General features: G+C 38.0%; 1 protein-coding gene across 1 annotated transcript; it reads right to left on the bottom strand.

Annotated features, from left to right (window-relative positions):
* Positions 1–1,737: 1,737 nt before the first annotated feature.
* Positions 1,738–19,887, bottom strand: LOC127797747 (uncharacterized). Its single transcript, XM_052330885.1, has 11 exons — positions 19,653–19,887; positions 12,981–13,089; positions 11,738–11,808; positions 11,593–11,642; positions 3,710–3,783; positions 3,568–3,630; positions 3,122–3,209; positions 2,730–2,792; positions 2,550–2,629; positions 2,359–2,430; positions 1,738–2,237 (listed from the first exon to the last, which is right to left on the bottom strand). The coding sequence occupies exons 2-11, from the start codon at positions 13,010–13,012 to the stop codon at positions 2,153–2,155; spliced, it is 678 nt and encodes a 225-aa protein (XP_052186845.1). The 5' UTR covers positions 13,013–13,089; positions 19,653–19,887; the 3' UTR covers positions 1,738–2,152.
* Between the last annotated feature and the right edge of the window lie 251 nt (positions 19,888–20,138).

The raw sequence follows: 20,138 nt of genomic DNA on the forward strand, positions 1-20,138 counted from the left end.
CGTTGTACTGTAACTTTAGTGTGAATTTTATTTGTTGTAAAAGGGAGCCTAAATGATCCCTAGATTTCTAAGTTGTATTATGGATTTTCAGGTGATTTTTGTGTTAAAAGCATATAGTGGAAGCCTTAAATATCTAGCTTATGATTTTTATAAAGCTTTCAGGTTCGATCATTTGCTTCCGTTGGCAAAGACTTCCATAAATGCCCTTTGATTACCATGTGGTTGCTAGCGTCATCATGCATCTTTGTATGTGTACCTTGAAAAAAGAAAAGTGGGACGTTACACATGTCTGGGGGTGATACGCAGTACTTAGCTGAAGTCGTGTCCCCAGACATTTTTGCAAGCATTCCCAAAATCAAGACGTAAATCTGGGATCTCTATTGAAAACTATACTTACCGGAATCCCATGCAACATTATTATCTCCTTTATGTACAATTAGGCCAGCTTACTGACTGGTTGTCCTATTTTTATGGATATGAAATGAGCGGACTTCGTTAATCTGTCTTTGCAAATTATAGAAAGCATATTGAAGGATTTTCAACAACTTCAACCCAATTTTCAGCTAAGCCTGAAAATCCAACGAAGCTTTGTTTCTCCCTCATTTCTTGATGAAATTCTTTTCTTTTTCCTCCAAAATCTTCCCATCACTCCCAAGAATCTATTCCTCAGCTCTAATCTTCTCAAACCAACCTAAATTTAGCTCAAAACTCACTAGTATACTTTAGGTGTTAATCCATAGCCTTTTTATAGACATCTCTGACCAATCACCATATTCCACCCGCCATGCCACCCATCAACTTTGATATGTGTGCCTCATGATTACTTCCAACCATTGGTTCAACCAATTCATTTTTTTGGCAAGTTTATTACAAGTTTTAGAAATTACACTTTGACCTAAAACTTTATATCTTTGCACTTTGACTCCTATACTATTTAGGACTTTGGCTATTCATGTAGTTCCTTATTTTGATCCAAAATACCCTTAAGAAGAGGCTTCTTGCATCATTTATCGATCCCTAAAGAGATTACTAATATTTTTGAGAATTACACCTTTTTCCCGAACCTTTTTTGAAATTGTATTTTTACTACTGAACTTTCATGATTCCTTGATCATATCTTATTTCCTCAAACGCACAAGTTTCATAAAAATCTCTAGTATTACATTCATCCTCACTTTCCACTTACCTAGCCTGGATCCTTACTTTGATAAACAGCATAGACGCCTAGCAGAGATACAAGATGGGGAGGTGTGCTCTTTTCTCGAGGGCCGGCATAATGGTGGGAGAAGAAATGATATTGCGTTTGGTAGACTTTGTCACGGTTGTGCCCTTGCCTAGTTACTTACTGCACTTATTAATATATTTTTTTATTTAGGAAGGAAGAAAGCAATTGTGGAAGTACAACAATATCAAATAAATCGGTTAAGTAGACCAAAGATATATGCTGCGCCATACAAGACAACTGTATTAGCCAACATAAAGACATGACGTCATTTTTATTCCAATAGTTGAATATCAACTACCTTTCGTTTTCAACACTAGAGATGAAAACAAATTGATCTGTTGCCTGCGCCCCTTGGAAGATTGATTACATAAAAGGGTGGGCACAGTTCTTATCCTCTGCTCCAATCCCAATCCCCTTCCCCCGCCATGAATAATAATTATCCCAAGATGAAACTCATTAATGTGCTCGACATCTCATTTGCCTTAGTGTGTCTAAACTTAACTCGGGAGCAATGACAATGAAATTAGCTTCTCATTCAACACACTAATTGTACAATTCTTTACTTTCAGTCAGAATCCTACTTATTTTTCTACCACTAGCAACTACTACTGCTACTAAAGTCTACCTAAGCTAGCAGCTTCAGGCAGCAAAAATATGTACAGAAGAACATGCATTTCAGTTTTACAAATGCTAAACAGCTGCCTCTGCCTGGCACTTGGCACTTGGCACTTGGCAGGCATTATTGGGGGCAGGTAACTACTTCATTATTATACAGGAAGCATTTAACAACTACAAGATCGATATTGCAACCCTTACTCTACCAAACGCAAGGGCACACACACACGTCAGTTGCACAACTACTACAGATGAAATGATATTAACATCACATTAACATCATATACAGTCGGAATGAATCTGGATCCTGACTCAAATGTCCATGTCATCAAATATCTCCCCGTCTTCCTCCTCGTAATACAATCCCTCCGTGAGAAAATTTTCGTTCGCCAAATTGCTGCCATCAAAGTGTTTAGTGTGTCTCTGAGTGTGTCTGTGTGTGTGTGTGTACATATATCGAACCATAATACATACTAGTCAGTGCAAGTCATACAAAGTAAAAAGAAAAAGGAAGTCACCTCAAACAGCTGAAACGGAAGCTCACAACTCGCTTGAGCTTTCTATTATAGAAGAAGAAAGAGAACGACCATCTGAAAAACATACATAACCAACAGCATCTATTAGAACCGCAGTTGTTTATGGCTGGCAGTCTCGAGAGACCACGACCAAGTCAAGTGCAACAATTAATATATATACTATAATCTCTCACATGGCTCCTCTTTCCAGGAATGGATCTCCGTCAGAGTCAGGATTATAACTGTAAATTTCACATTCTGCTAGCTTCACAACCTGCACATTTTTGAATCTGCCGTCAATGAAATTGCAGTTGGTAAAAAAGCAAGCGCATTTATTTTTGCAAAAAAATAAATAAATAAATAAATAAGCTCACCTCATCTAGAGCCTTGTACAAGGTATCAAGTAGGGAATTGCCTTCATTTGCCTCAACCCATTCCTGCAAACAGAAAGCAGAAAAGAGAACTAAAAAGAAAGACTCACAGAGACACTCAGTATATAGAAAGCTAATCATAAATTTTTTTAATAATAATAATGAACTCCACCAGCTTCTGCTATTTGTCAATAATAAAGTCATATTAGTCATATGCTCAACCTTGTCTTCTCTGCAATTTTTCTAACCAGTCAGAAAACTAGCGTAGACAATCCAAACTGTGCCAACATGGCTCACTGTTTCCATCAGCCAGTGGAAATAAAAAAAGAAACGTAGCACTAGCTGTAGCTGCACAGATTCTTATTTGTACAACATCAAGTAGACAGAGCCAATACCTTTGATATTTCAAACATGTAAGCATCAAAAATTTGCTTGAAACTGTCCCAGCTTTCCTCCATGAAAAACTGGTGAGCTCTCACTGCACTGTTACATCAAAATAGATCGGTAATGTGGTAGAAAGGTGTAAGCTATGTAAAATTCCTGCGATACATTCATATCATGTAAGATAATTTTGTAATAAATCTCTAATAACAACTAACTAGCCAACTACAGATCTAATTTTGGGAAATGGAGAGATTTGAACTCTCAGCTCCTCCACGAGCAACAGTTTTCCGAACTGTCTGTCAAACCTTTTGACAACACTCCCAATGCTGGTAAGAAGGATTATACAGTGGGTTGCCATGTCGCCAAGAAAGCTGACAGTGGCATTACCCATAACCCCCTTTCAGCACACTCATAAAAAATGCGTTGCATTTCCATAAAATTAAAGATACAGAGTTACCTGAAATCATAATCGGGATACATGTGATAAAGAGTAAGAACCAGGTAAGTCAATGTCTTTCGGCTGTAAGAATGAAGAATGAGTTACAGAAAGGTAAAAGACAACCAATTGTCCACAGACCAATCTAGGTTATAGTCAGCACCTTGATCTGCTACACAAATATTCAGCTGGTGATGACGATTCAGTGTCAGAAGACTTCCCGAGATAATCAAGGATCTGGATTCAAAAACATGGATGTAACACCAAATTTAAATACAACAATCACACACCTTTTACCTTTACCCTCCCAGTGTGGGGTCAGCAAAACAGTAAATTTTAAATGATTAAACAACACAAAAAGTTCAGGAAAAAATAAACAATTTTAATGATTAACCCCTCCTCCTTTCCCGTGTCAACTAGACTTTTACCCTCAGGTGATTAAATGCACACTAATCTAGAAATATTGAATCACTTAATTAACTAACTTGGAATATCAGCATAATGCAGAAAAATGAAAGACATGCAAGAAAAACGTTGCTGCTACTCCAAGACAAACCAGAAGTTATGCTGTAACTTTGAATGCTGAAGTACAATTCACAATCATTCACCAAAATTGAATCCAATATTTTTCTGGTTGACTTGAATTTCCTTCAGTAAATGTTACATGTTCCACCCATGAACGTAGCAGTTTGGATTTTTTTTCCCTGTTTCCTAATTTTTTTTTATTTTCTAGTTATAATAATTTTCTTTTTCCTAAATAGGGTTGATCAATATCCCATATTAATAATTCTTATTGTATTCTAAAGGAAGATTTTGGTGATTGATTATTATATTTACAGAAGTGCTCTCAGCTGAGATTCATTCTCACAGCTGTAGAGTTTTGAAATTCGTTTCAATAGTGTTTTATGGCTTGAGATTCATTCTCAACATGGTGATGGATTATTAAATTTACAGAGAAGTGCTCTCAACATTCGTTCTCACTGCTTTAGAGTTTTGAAATTCATTTTCAATAGTGCTTTAAGGCTTGTGATTTATGTCAGTTGAGATCGTTTTTCCTAAATAGAGTTTAGAAGAAGGAGAAGGGAGGAGGAGAAGTATAAGCAAGAAACCAAACCACGAAACTGTTGAAGCCACCCTCAACCATCAACAAGAAGGTTGACACCTTCCAGTGATCATGTCATATCAATTATGCCAACAGAATGGTCTAGAGCACCAAAAGGAACCAACACTGTTGCACCCATGAGTCCCACTGTTATCTCTGCTCCACCTCTTTAGATCTGTTGAACTGATTCCACCTAGTGGTGAATTCAACCCACATAGAAGCAACCCTAGCCCTTTTTGAAGCCGACCTACTCGCCTTTTTTTTCTCATGGAGCGGTAAGTAAGCTGCTTGCTCGTTGCCCATGCGAGGCTGCTAAGGGCTTTCCCACCTTTACAACAGAGGGCTGTGCCTGCGAACCTAGCCATCCCTCTGGGAAGAATGAACTGATGACCACTTATAAGACTTAGATCATTCCGTTTTGGGAGAAGATATGAAAACGCAGAACTGAAAACATATATCTGTAATAGGAGGAAGCCGAAGCTGCTTCTTTTTCCTATTCTTCAACCTGAAGTTCAGTTCTTTATTTGTATAAATAAGGTTCGGCACAGATCGTATGGTAAATTCAGGAAAGCATGATCAAGGCTTTGCCAAAGGATAAAATCAAAAAAATCCTTTGATCCACCTCTTTAGGTCTGTTGAACTATCTTCCATAAAGTATCAAGAGAAGGCAGAGAGTGTTTCCAGTGCTTACAATGAAGACATGAGGTCAAGAAAGGGTTCAGCAGTGTCACTGTATTGTTCTGGAATACTAGGGAGCAGATGCTTCAAGGACTCTGAAGGCTTAATGTTCAGTCCAAAGCAAACCCAACCTTTCAGTTTTTTTTTTTTTTTTTTTTCAATGCAACCAGGAGAGAGAGAGAGAGAGAGAGAATTTGCTTTAGAACCAGGAGAATTTGTTTCAGAACTTATGTACTGGTTGCATCTCAAGCATAATTGTTTCACTCCTTAAAATCAATCATAATCAACATTGTCATTTAATCTAAATTTCATAGTTCTATTGGTGTGCTTAGCAAGGTTTATTACCTAATTAAATTTTACAATTTGAGTAATCTCAATTCTACTAGTGTGCTTCATAGGTTTATTATTTACATTAATATTTGCAATTTCAGTCTTCTCACCACCACATGTTCTGCATTTATAACAATAATAGCAATCACATGCCTTTGCAAAATGTTCCTCCCATCCACCCACAAATGCCCATTCTTTGTGAAATAAAATAACTGCCTTTGAAACTAGAACAAATAGTCTCAGCTTTTACAGGATCTCTCTGGCCAAATACCACAAATTCTCCTACAATTAGATATTAAGATCATAGGAGGTGATTTAACTCTGTATCATCATTCTAATGAACCTAGCAATCCTCTTGGTAATGGGTATCAGTCATTAAACTGTTAAGAGACTTTTTGCTGGTTTGTCCTCCCACATTGCATCTAAGTGGTATCAGAGCAAAATGATCTATAGCTGTGTTAGGATTTTCACTTTAGAACCAAGGTTGGATGTATTAAAGGACCTAGAAGAGGCAATCAAGTCCAAGGAACAAAATTGGCTACAATGAAGTGTATGGTTGAAGATTTGTAGCAAGCTGTGCTTACTTTGCAGCGAGAAGAACAAGTGGGAACCCATATGAAGATTTCAAAAGGTGACCATGACCCTTTTGACATGCCGGAAAATGGTCTTTGGGGAGACCTTGACAATGGAGAAGATGAAAACCCCTTTCGTGGTGCTAGAACTGCAGATTTTGTGGCATGAGACAGATTGGAAGAGTAGGTACGTGCATTTGATTTGTCTGGTGGTGGAATCAAAATAGAAGTTGCTGATTTTTAGGGAAAGATGCATGCTGAGGACTATTTGGATTGGGAAGCAACCTTAGCGAGTTACTTTAAGTGGAAGCCTATGGCAGAAGATAGTTTTAGAGCAGCATGCCCACTGAGGGAAGACCACATGCAGCCTAGCCTCTTGCCCATCTACATACAGGGCCGGACCTTCCATGAGGCCCGTGAGGCAGCTGCCTCAGGGCCCATGAAAATTAATGTATTTGGGGGCCCATAAATTGGAACCCCCCTTTTTGGTAAGGGCCCAGCCGCCCACGGTTTCCCCCTCCCTCTCGAAGCTTCGCATTCGCCCCTACCCTTCTCGCCCTCTCGCTCTCGATTTCTCAGCCCTCTCGCGCTTAGTCGCTCTGTAAGTCCCTCCGTCGTCCTCATCCTCGCGCCTCGCCTTCACCGTCGGTTGGTCAGTGGCTCGCCCTCGCTCTTGCCTCTCGCTGCCTCTCTCTCATTTCGCTGCTCCGTCGGATCGTCGCCCTTCGCCCTCGCTTTCTCGCCTTTTGCTGCTTGGTCGACGTCGGCAGTAGCTCGCCCTCGTGGCCGGTCACCGGTGGCTCGCTCCTCGCTGCCTCACTCTCAGTCGATAGTCGCTCCAATTTGACCGCTTGCTGCCTCAGATTAAGTCCGATCCTTGAAGCAAATCTGCTTCTCCAGAAGAATCCAGATCTACTTAGCTTAGCTTCAACTTTCACTTTCAGCGGTTAGTTTCTCTTTCACGATTCATTTTCATTTCGTTTTATTTGTGATATATTCGGAGATTTGGATTATTTGATAGCTTGCCTATGTCTATTTTATTGATTGATGTTGGCTAACTTGGCTTTATTGATGTTGGATGAATTTGGCAAAAGAAAATTTAAATGTACTCTATGATTCGGGGACCTATTTTTACATTTCGCCTTAGGGCCCCCAAATCTCAGGTCCGGCACTGTTTACATATATATGCATTCATATCAACAAGAAACTAATTATACAATAACAAATCAAGGGAAAGGGTTCCAATGTCCAAAAAAGAGCAAATCCTAACAGTATTTTATGAATTTTTTCCAAAGGTGCATGAGACGTGCCTTGGGCATGCATTTGAGGCATGCACATCATGCGCCTAGATAGTGGTTTTTGTAGGGCATTGCACCTTGGTCCTGAAAGGAGCACAGAGCAGCGCTTCGTGCCTCAAGCATGCCTTTGACAACTATGGCCGACATGTTTACCAAATCCCTTAAGAGGCCCTAGAGTGAATTATAATGTAACAAGCTTGGTGCAAATGATGTATATGCTCAGACTTGAAGGGGAGTGTTAGCATATAATTGTTTATAATTCTATTAGTATAAAGGTGTTTATATACATATATCTACATGTATTTTCTTGTGTATATATATATTTATATAACATGCTCAGTAGCATATAGTCATATTGACTTGCACATTTCTACACATTTGAGGTACAAAACAAAATAATAGTATTCTAGTAACTTAAGCCCATAACAGACATGGGAAGGTTGGCAACAAAATCCCCAACATTGAACCAATAAGCGTCTTTGCTAAGTGATGCTAAAGCAATGTACAAAAACGCTCCTCCCCTTGACACTTGCAAAGTGGGGAGCCTTGTACACTAGGGTCTGGTGATGCCCTTTTTGAACAAAAAAAGCAATTCTGCTCACACTTTCTTCTTGGAATCTGCCATCAATCCAATAAACATCCTCCCAAGCACATCCCACTAAGCCACCTAAGTATGAAATGGATACCCACTACACAATGTATCAATTCAATGTCACGACAAGGGATTTTCCTAGGGTTTGGATGGGAAATTGGAAGAATCTAAGGGTGTGTTTGATAGTATGAAAAATACGTAAAAAATATCACATCCAAGGAATTGAATTCCATCTTTGGTGTTTGACACACTACATTTTCCATGAAATTGAATTCCATGGTACAACCATTAAAGCATGTTTTAACCTCTTTTCCATGAAAAATTCCATCTAGTACATTTTCCATGAAATTGAATTCCATGGTACAACCATTAAAGCATGTGATTTAATTCTAGGGGAGGTGATTTATGTTTTTCATACAAGTTGGAAAATATTCTCCTTTCCACCTAAATGCTATCAAACACATTAGATAGAAATGGAGGGAGAAATCAGAAAAAAGGAGGAAAGTTCAAACTAAACAAAGGAGATAGAATTTGAGAGAGAAACATAAGTCAATTATCATTCATCAATGCCTTCTTCTCTCCTACTTTAGCCTATTTATAGGTTGTTAAGCCTCCGTTCTGAGGCTTGGCTTGTCTGGAAGTTTAGAGATCTAAGAGAGAGAAATAAAGGGAGGGAAACTTTGAAAAGGAGGAGGGAGAAGTCAGATAGAGAAAAGAGAGGGAAGGAGAGATTTTAGAGGAAAAGAATTTCTGTATTATCACAACATAATTCCCATCCTCTTGCATGATAGCCTTTTGTAGGCTCTTCCTTTCAGTTGTGAAGCATAACTGAAAGGGTACAAGCATTGTATAGCTATAACTAATAGTTACAAGTAGTCTATGCATTACACCAAATTTACTGATTTATCCCCAAGGTCATAACAATAATGAACTATTACTAATATGCCCTTGGGGTCGTGACAATTCTCCCCTCCTTGAAAGAGTTAGTATTTCCAAATACTCACAGCTTCTGGCCCTACCCTTCATCCAATCCCTGTCTTCGCTATATCATTTATCCTTTTTTCTTTCTTTCTCCTTCTAGGTTTCTTCCTAATAACGTTTATGTTCCTTCTCTTTTCTTTTTCCTGCAAATGTCAAATGTATCTCTCAAAGATCTTCACACAAGAATTATGCCAATAAGTTGTAACAAAAAGCAGTCCGGTAGCATCATCCTCTTCCATCTTCTTCCAAACCTTATGGCAATGCCTATGTTCAATCCGCTTAAATTGTTCCTTCTTTGCCAAAACCAACACCGAGAACTATTTGATATCTACTTTACCCCAAGCCATGGACTCCTCAGCCAGAACCAAAGGCAAAGGAACAATATCCTTTAGGACCCTCTTCCTCAAAACCATTCCTCCCAACAGAAGTTCCAACGAAAGAATGCCTTTCCTCAACTTGTAGCTTCTTCCTTTGGTCGAAGTCCTCGATGAATGCATGTCCACGCTCATTAGCCTAAAGATCAATTGCCTTAGAGCCAATACCAATTTGTTCTGGTCTGGATTGATTCACCAAAACTTCTTTAACTGCATGTGGGCCGTCACAAACTTGATTGGCAACCTCAAAAGTACCTCCACTATGCTGGCTCTGCATGGAATAACTTTTGGGCAGCAGCCCATGCTTTCTAAAAATGGCTTCCAAATCCAATTTTTGCAGCCTAGCCTTCTCCGCCATTTGTTCTATTGTGGCAAGGACACATCATTTTCACAATAGACCTCGGCACATCATTTAGACCATTAATGAATTTCGATACAAAAATCGACTCATTCAAGGTCGGATGGGAATTGAACATTCGTGACCTCAATTCCTCAAACCTAACCTGATAATCTGTTACAGATCCTTCTTGGTTTAGGTTATTGAACTCTTTGTTGCAACTCTCATCTCCAATCTAATTTAGGGAAGCAGATTATTCCTTAGAAATTACTAGGTTCTCCTTCCCAAGAATAATTTCTTCTTCTTAAGTTGATTTCTAAGGTTTGATAGTGGAATGCTGATTACATGGATGAGCAGAGTATAGATCTTTAAATATCTTAGGTATTGGTCCAGTTTCTTGAATAATCGGATTAGAATAGTCCTTCGAAAGAAAATGAACAGGAAGGTAACATGAAACCATTTGGTGATTAATATCAAGAATTCGTCCAGTTTTTGGCTGCAACTAGCCATAGTTTGATCAAATCTAGCCGCATTTTGGTTGAAACTAGAAAATTCTTCCTAAGACATGATCTAGACAACTCCAGAATTTGCCTCTACACTACCTTAGATTCCTTAGCTTCAAAATTCTGCCTCTTAAAATGATCAAACTCAAAAAATCAATCTTCCAAAAATCGTTGTTCTATACAATCTTCCTTAATCTCTGCCTCGAAAACAACCTCCAAGTCAATCTCAAACAACTGACTAGCTCTGAACAGTAATTGATGCTCAACTCTGAAACCAAAACATCCATTGTGCAATAACTTCTACTGTGCAACTTTGAAACAAGCTTCCAAAAATTGCTATCCTGTAAAACTTCCAAAAATTGCTAATTTGAACAGCTTCTATCAGCTTCCAAGAAACAGCAGGCTTCTGCAATTTACCTAAGAGACAGCTTCCAAGAACTAGTAGCTCTGCTTCAATTCACCTGAATTCAGTGCCTCTGATCTGCAATTGAATTGTCAATCAGAGCCGACAATCATAATGGATCAGCAACCACCGAATCTGCTCACGATCATTGTGGATTCAAGATCGCTTAGACTCTGAATGTGATCGTTGTGATTCAACAATCGCTCTCAAACCTGCTTCCACTTCATGCCTTCCTCCTCGCCAGAATCTCAGTTGTGATCACTGTGACTGTGATTCAACAATCGCCCCCAAACCAGCATCCACTTCGCACCTTCCTTACTCATAGGAATATCAGTCCAGCAGCTAAGGACCACTGGCTCTAATACCAAATGTCACAACCCAGGGTTTTCCTAGGGTTTGGATGGAAAATTGGAAGAATCCAAGGGAGAATTAGACAGAAATGGAGGGAGAAATTAAAAGAAAGAAGGAGAGTTCAAATGAAACAGAGAGGGAGAAAGAATTTGAAAGGGAAACAAAAGTCAATTATCATTCATCAATGCCTTCTTGTCTCCTACTTTAAACTATTTATAGACTGTCTAGCTAAAAGGTACAAGAAGTAAAGCAGTAAAGTACAACACCTAACAAATACATGTAATCTAACTATTACTAATATGCCCTTGGGGTGTGACATTCTAGCTTGCCACCCCACACAAGATGCAATATAACTACATAAGGAATCAACAAACATAAAAATATAAAACCACAAATCAGCTAGAATTTTCTCTTTTAAGGAGTGGGGTGTGAGGATACAAAATTCATAAGCCTCAATTCCATACAATTATTAGTTCTAAAAGACAATATGTAGGCAAGACATTGTAAACTTCATATCTAGATTACCTCATGCTCCAAGCTAAGAGACAACTTCTTGTCAGTTCCCGTATGTTTGCCTAAAAACCACAAGACAAAAGAAGTGCTCTTAACAACTAGTAAACTTTTAATAATCCTACCCAAAATGAAAAGTAAAAATTGCATGTTTTCTCACAAGAATAAGCTTCAAGACATCCTTTGATGGTACGCTCCCCAAGACTTAAATGACTTAAAAAATCATTTATACTGAAACAGTAACAAATCACTGAGTAATAGAAAAAGCAAACAGAGCAATGTAACATTAAACAAAAGAAAACACTTCATCTGTCCGTTCTTTAATCCAATATTAGATTTTTGCAGCCACCCAAAAATGACTGCCAGTTTGGAAAGTGAATACATTTTTGCATGATTTTACAATAATCTCCTCCTCTTGTGTGAATGCATTTTACAAGATGAAATAATGGCAGATTTACCGGCTGATGCATTGCTTGGTGAATGAGACAAAATGAGTGAAAAGAAAGCTTAAGATATAGAGGGATACTAAATCTAGAGGTTTTAAGTTGACAAATTGAAAATTAAAAATATAAATGTAACTTTAATAAAAATATAAGTATGGATGATGTTAAGATCAATTTAGATATTTTGGATCAATTATCCAAAAAGATGGAGAAATTAACGAGGATATTACCCATAGAATTAAGGCGGAGTGGTTATAAAAGAAAAGTGTGTCTGATGTTTCATGTGATAGTAAAATTCCATTAAAGCTAAAACTAAAAGGAAAATTTTGTAAGACAGCTATAAGGCCAATTTTGTTGTATAGTAAAGAATGTTGGGTAATAAAGCATCAACATGTGTAAAATATGAGCATAATGGAGATGAGAACATTAAGATAAATGCGGACCGTACAAAAAAGTAGAACGTTAAGATAAATGCGCACCGTACAAAAAAGTATAAAAGTATAACAATACAATTAAAACTATTAATAAAGTCAAAGTAGCCCCTATTAAATATAGATGCATCAGACACAATTAAAAAAGTTTTTTCATGTAAAAACAATAAAGGCTCCTATGAGGAGAATGGATGAAATGGAATAAGTTTCCAGTTGAAGAGGTAAAAGACCAAAAAAATTGTGGTGGGACACTCTTGGGTATGGCGCATAAGAGCCATACATAGAAATGGTTAGCAAGCTAGAATTTATGTAGTCAACCCCACCTAATGGAATTAAGGGTTGCTTTGTTATTTGAAAATTTACACTATATTAGCTGGTTGGAAACAGATATAGTGCATGCCTCCTCAAAAGTTGGATCTTTCATAGCTAACAAAAAGAGTTGAACAAAGAAGCATAGTACTTAAATAAGACGAGAGAACTGAAAACATATTAATATACTTATGTCTGAACTACACCATCTAACAATTACCGATCAAGAGGAGTGTATTCCAGGTACTTCATGGTCACTCTTATCAAATGAAGACTGATATATTCAGTATGGTTGATGCCTATCTACTCCAAAGATCTTGCCAGAGGACCTACATTCAGAATAAAGGCTTCCAAACATGAAATCCTTTATACAAATATGAGCATAATTTACAAACATCATTGAATCAATTGGTCAGCTTAGTAACACTTTATACAAATAAATTTATGAGGTGAACTTCAACTTCTTAAGAACTGCAAACTATCAATTTTACACTCAGTTCCTATTGCTTTCTTCAATAATATCCCAACTCTACTTCAAAAAATAAAATATGCTAATATAGATGTTTTTGTCAAATGGAATTACAGAATTAAATACCATATTTGCAAGAACCATTATAACTGGCAGTATTCATCACAACTACATCAAGCATTGAGAACTAGGACAATAACAATTGCTACTACAACTACAAAAGTTTGAAGATCTTTATTTAAGTCCCAATAATAAACAACCAAAGTAGTTCTTTAGGTGCTTAAGCATTATCCATCACCCATCCAAGTAGCAAGTTAAGCTTTTATAGTTCTGTCAACGCAAACAATAAAGATACATGTGGTCTTCACAAAAACTACATATTATACATATCCATTGGACCAGAAACCAAGGAAAATTGCCCAAACTTAGCCAAAGATATACAACACCTCTGTATCAAAACTGTTCCTTTATATGATTCATTGGGAGATACTCTTTAGTAGGTGACAATCAACCCATATTTTCTTTTGCTTTGTTTTTCTCCTTTTTAGCTTGTCCACTAAACCAACATTAAAGATGTCTACTTCTCTCTATTAAAGATACCTAAAAGTGTTAGTAGCAAATTTGTTCCTTTAAAATGTGATATGAGACCTTAATGATGGAAACAACAATCAAGTGGAAAAGTTTGTGAGGTCACAACCTAAAAAAGGGGGTCCATGACCGACGTTGGTCCCAATGCTAGGGTGACCCTAACCCTTGAGACCAACAAGTCATTTATTCAAAGTTATTCATCACATTACCAAATACAATTGGTCTCATTTATAACCAATATCTAATATCAAAATTATGATTAAATCCAATCCTTCTAATGTCATGTCCTAGGAGCAGTAGAGGGGCAATATTGTAATAAGAATACAGTAGTTGTTAGGATTACAGTTGTATTGCACATGGGTGCAATGGCTGTGAGGTTATAAATAAGCGACTGATGTAAGAGCGTAACGATGTTTGAATTGTTAAATGAAATCTCTCATTTCCCTACCTTGAATTCTCTCAATCTCCCTCCAATTTCCCTCTAATCTTTCTCAATTTCCCTCTCTTTCTCCCGGTTCTCCCTAATCTCCCTCTCTGTTCTATTCTCTTCCCTAATTTCCTCCCATCTCTTCCAATCTAACTCCCCCAATTCCTTCCAATTAGGGTTCATGACAATTGGTATCAGAGCATTGTTCCTCGATGGTTTTCTTGTTAATTAATTTCTGACGAAAAATGGCGGCTATTGTCCGACCTGCCATCCGACACAACTGACTCTCAGAATTTGATTCGAACGCAAGGAGAATTGATTCTCGAAATTTGAAGGCTACTACAGAATCTAGAAGCGGCGGTGATTCCGACGACCATTGTAGTAAATTTAAGAAGAAAGCACGACTGTAGGCTCTGATTAGCAATTCAATTGCAGGCTAGAGGTACTGAAATTCAATAGAATTGAAGCAGAGCCAACCAATCCTAGGTTGTCTTGATTTCAAAGGTGAAACCGAACCGACGATCTCAATTGTGAGTCCAAAGCTAGTTCATTGCATGCAAAAGGGCAACTGTTGTGAGGCAATTTCAGACGAAATTCCGATAAATATTGTTCGAAATTGAAAGGCAACTACACTGGCGACGTTGAATTCACTTCGATCGTGAGTAAAAAGCAGAAAGGAAGGCATGCATGTGAGTCAGACAAGGAAGGGGTGTCGCGGTCGTTGTCAATTACGGTCAATGATTGGATGTGCAATTCTCTTGGGCAGGTGGGAGGCAATTGTCGCCTAGAAATTTTGGGCACTCATGTCTGACTTTTGAAGACAAAGACGGCTAGTGATTGCAATTTCGATGATTCCAGTGAAGTGATTGAACAGTGAGATCAACCATCCTAGAACCACGAAGCAAGAGGATTGGCTTTTGGCTTGAGAAATTCGAAGAGTGTTAACCGAGCAAGGAAGGTGAGCAACCCAAGCAATTCCACTGGTGAATTCTGATTGATTAATTGGATGAATTTCAGTTTGGAACTTGAAGGCGACATGGCCAAGCAAATACGACTTCCGGTGAATTTCGACATTCTAGATAGAGAAGCAACTAGGAAATCTCCGATTGAATCTCGGATGTGATGTCCGATGTTGCTAAGTGCCGACACTAACCATGTCCGTTGATCCACAGTAAAGTAGATCTTGAACGATAGCTGATCCATAGCGATCAGTTTCTAGAGATCGATTGGGGTTGGGAAATTGTTAAGATGGAGTAGGAGTTTTAGGAAGCAACTGTAGGATTGATCAAACAACTGAGTCGATCAATTGCAAGTGGTGCGAGCTGCAGGTGGAGCAAACTAAATTTAGGATCTGAATTCGGATTCCGGCAGAGGTGGTTTCTCAGCCATCAATCCTCAAGGTGATCAATTATCCACCAGCGATCTGAATTCTAATGGCAAATGATATCGGGGATGAAACACAAGGAATCTCGATGGCAAGAAGTGTCGAAAACGATGACAAAGAGGCAGAACAGTATTGGATCTGTAAAATCAACAGTGGAAAAGAAGTTAGACAGTGTTGTCGATCTGTTGCAATAGGAGATCAAGCACAAGCATGAAATTGTGGATGCATTCAAAAATTGGATTATGATAATGTTCGCTAAACATAATCAAGTTAGACTACCTACTTATTTGCTTTCCAAAGAACATTCTGATCCAATTATTATATAGAAGCTACCAGATTCTACGAATAATCCTTATTCTCCTCATGAGTTCTTGAAAATGAAGCCACATGAGGAGAAGTCAAGATTGTGGAAGACCGATTCATTGCCTACTTTAGATTTTGGACAGAAGAAGAAATATTTAGATTTAGGCAGCAGTGACAAGAACAAAGACTGCAAAATAGCGAATAATTTTAGCGGTGAAAAGCATTAACTAGAGGGAAGCTATAACGATCCAATGGTTGGGACAGCAAGTACAAAGGAACAATTTGATTCCTTTGAAAAAGAAGTTCATGAAGAGGATATTCGAGGTGACTATAACAACAGTGTTGGTAGCAATAACAGTAATTTCGAAGGTTTGATCCAATATGTTTGGGCAAAAGAAAAATTTAAGGAACACCCTGATTCCTTTGGAAAATAAGTTCTTGGCAAAGATGGACTAGATGACAATCACGGAAGCCCAAAATAAGAAAGGATTGATGCAGTTAACCATAGGACAAGAGTAGCGAGAGGGAACAAGGGATTTCTAGAATTGGAGATTAACATCTCTAGATCTTCAAGATTTGAAAGTGGTCCAGTTGTTCTCAAAAAGACACAGGCACAATGAACGTCGACAACCCGTAGTGTTGAGGGGAATTTTGCTACATTGATTGAGAAGTTAAAAGTAGTACCTCAAGATGCAGCTACCGAAAGGCTAAAAGAGGAAACAAGGGCAACATTTGATGAAGTGACCGAGGAAGCCAAGGTCAATCCATTACCTCTGGTGACTAGAGCAAGGACTGAAGGATCAGATGGTGTCCCGGATCAGAATTCTATAAGACATGGAATTGATGGTGGAGTTCCTAAGGATATTGGGCCATTGCCTATGGTTTCGGATAATGCTAAGGATTCCTTAGCTAACGAGAGGGTGAAGACAACACCAGCAAAAGGAAGTTTTGTTGATCCTAAATGGTGTCACCGTGTTGCTGTCATTTCCAAAGATGTAAGCCAATTTTTGATGCTGGTGTTAACAAAGGTAACCAAGATAGGCGTTTTAGGGGAGCAGGACAAGCTCGTTGAAAAGAGAGATGATTTTTCTTCCAGCCAAGGGAAATCTCCTATGACTTATGACCCTATTAGGCATTCCCCCTCAAAGTTGTAGCTATAGCAATCAAAAGTTTGACTGTGGAGAACAAAGCTGTTGCGACTTTATGCGTTATTGCTAAAGCTAGCCGATTGGGATTTTTGCCTACTGCAATGAGGGATGGGGTGATGACGAAAATTGATGTTGCAGCAACTCCTAGACTTGACATTACTGCATTTAAAGGCATTTGCGGATATTGTTGCGAAGGGTGATGAAATATTAAAGGACATAAAAACCACTGCAAATTTGTCATGCATACAGAGATTTTTCAAAACATCTCCATCCAAGCTATGGAAGAGAAGGAAAAAGAATAATGGAAGCTGTGGAGGATTGGCATTTCTTGGGGACAAGAAATGTTTCAATGCAGGGGGAATTATCAAGTCCCTAGGAGTAATATAAGGGCAATATTGTAATAACAATATAATAGTTGTTAGGATTTCCGTTGTATTGCACATGGGCGATTGTATTGCACATGGGTGCAATGGCTGTGAGGCTATAAATAAGCCACTGTTGTAGAAGGGTAATGATGTTTGAATTGTTGAATGAAATCTCTCATTTTTCTCTCTTGAATTCTCTCAATTTCCCTCTCTTTTTCCCGATTCTCCCTAATCTCCCTCTCTGTTCTATTCTTCCATAATTTCCTCCCATTTCTTCCAATCTAAATCCCCCAATTCCTTCCAATTACCTTTTACACCTATCATGAGCCCTAGGTTCATGACAATTAAAACAAGGAAATACAAAACCAGTGATTGGAATCTTAAGTGTCAACGTATCAATATGAAGCATGTCTAGTAATAGGATATACAAAAAACTAATGAAGTTGATGACTTAACCAGATATATGGCTTCACCAAACCAAAACTTGAAAATCTTAATATCAATAGTGCAAATCCACAAGAGACTCGCAAGTAACAAAAGCATGCATGACCACTAGAAAAAGACATAAAATCTTATGTCACACATTCAACATGTGAAAGACAATAACAATTTATACGTAGTTCAATAGATCAATTCATGAAAAATTTTGTAAATCATATTTTCATGTGCACAATCACATATTCACATGAACATATAAACTGATTTCTAATATAACAGACGAACAAGTAAACTGATAGTTCGCATAACAGATGAACATGAACTCGTAACAAATTGAGTCCAAATTAGGAGAACATGTTAAACAAGAATAACAGAAGTTGAGACGACACTGCAACCTCTCACAAATAACATATACATGATACCATGACCATAGATCCCTGTTTTTCCAGGGCCCTCACTAACTAGTTTCATATGCAAGTAGAAACATGATGCCTTACAGAATTGGATTTTGCCAAAATGCTTTTACCAGTAGCACAAAATTCATATTTTCTTTTCAAATAACACAATTTGAACATCATGCACAAATATCAAACTCATTCTTAGTAACAATTTTTTCAATTCTTTCTCCAGTGGATTTAAAATAGTTCATGTTCAAAGTCATTGGTTTTGTTGTTGGAGAACAATTATGCAAATAACCAACACTACAGTATATACATTTATATATGACAGAAATATTGTTTCCATAGCATCGCAAAAGTACTCATCTGACAAGTGGGACAATCTACCTAGTTGAGCCCTTCATAAGCTAGTTCCTTAATACCTTGTTCAAATCTTTCGGGATCATCAGGATGACACTAGGTCATAATCAAAATACATATTGGTTTATCCTCAATTAACCTAAAGTCACAAAAATCAAGGATCACATATGCATTTTAAATGGTAACCCTAGATTACGTTGATGGGCCTATAATAACCGAGTCTAAAACATTATGATTCACCTTAATTTAGGTTTTAACTCACAAATTAAAATTAGCATTTAAAGTATAACTATTACATGCTTGTAGCATATTACATTTAGATTGCTTTAAAAATCTATCCATGTGATCATTAAGTTCATGTGGCAAGTTAAGGGCCAATTTAAAAAAATTTAGAAGTTTAAGATCCAAGTCATAATTTCATATGCTTAGGGGCCGACAATTTATAATTTTCAAAACTTGATGTCCAATTCATAATTTCATAAACTTGGGGCCAATTCATAATTTTCCAAACTTAAGGGCAAATTCATAATTTTTTTAACTCATGGGCCCAATTTAGATCTTAAAAATTTTAAGGCCCAATTATTATCTTAAAAACTTTAAGGCCCACATTGTTTTCCAAAATGTCTTAAAGCCCCAAAATTCAATTAGCATAGCCAGGCCTTGGCTAGAAAACTGAAAAGGCACCGGCGGTGTGGTTCCGGTGATCACAACTGATCATCGGATTCCCCCGCTGATGGTTATTAATATATCCAAAAAATAAAGCGATCCAACGGTTAAATTTTTGCAGATCTAAAAATTAATTTTTGATCAAATATCCCGTTTCTGGAAAAGAGTCGCCGGTCACCATCCACAGCAGATTCCAACGATCGGAACCGATCATCGGACTCGCCTTGGCTTTGTGACTCACATGCCCAAAAATCAAAAAGATCTAACGTTTGGATCTTAGTAGATCAAGGTTTTAATTTTCAGGGGTATACATATAGATCGGAAAACTAGTCGTCGGAAATCTTACCAACGGTCGGACAAGTGACTGTGTGGCGCCAGACGACGGCCGAGGCGGTAGGTGGCTGCAGTGGCGATCAACGACGACGGCTTACGGAGGAGAGGAAACGGTGACGATGGCAGAGAGGCGATCGATGGACTAGCGGGACCGAGGCTTACGGCTCCCTTTCGGTCAGGGTTCATCGGCCACACCTATCGGCGGAGAAGAAGGGATTCCAAAAGAAGGTTCCTGCGGGGTGGCGGCTTCTCTTTTTTGGCTAGGGTTCCCTCTTTATATATATAACATATATACCCACGACCCGATTGGATTTTGGGTCGGGTTACCTGCACACCCGCCCGATTTACACCTGGGCTGCCCAGTTCGAAGCTGGGCCGTCCAAGCCCAGTCCATTTCTTTTCTCTCTCTTTTGTTTTTTAATAAATAAAAATATATTCTATACTAAAAATTAAGAAATAAATGAATAATTTTTTTATTTTATTTATTTATTTTACTTAC

This window comes from Diospyros lotus, chromosome 3, assembly GCF_014633365.1.
Source record: "Diospyros lotus cultivar Yz01 chromosome 3, ASM1463336v1, whole genome shotgun sequence".
NCBI classification, from domain to species: domain Eukaryota; kingdom Viridiplantae; phylum Streptophyta; class Magnoliopsida; order Ericales; family Ebenaceae; genus Diospyros; species Diospyros lotus.

Coding starts and splice junctions, on each gene's coding strand:
- LOC127797747 (XM_052330885.1), bottom strand. CDS start 13,012: ATGAAGTACCTGGAATACACTCCTCTTGATCG. Junction 11,809..12,980: donor GAATACACTCCTCTTGATCG/GTAATTGTTAGA, acceptor TTACTGTTTCAG/TATAAATGATTTTTTAAGTC. Junction 2,793..3,121: donor ACATGTTTGAAATATCAAAG/GTATTGGCTCTG, acceptor TTCTGTTTGCAG/GAATGGGTTGAGGCAAATGA.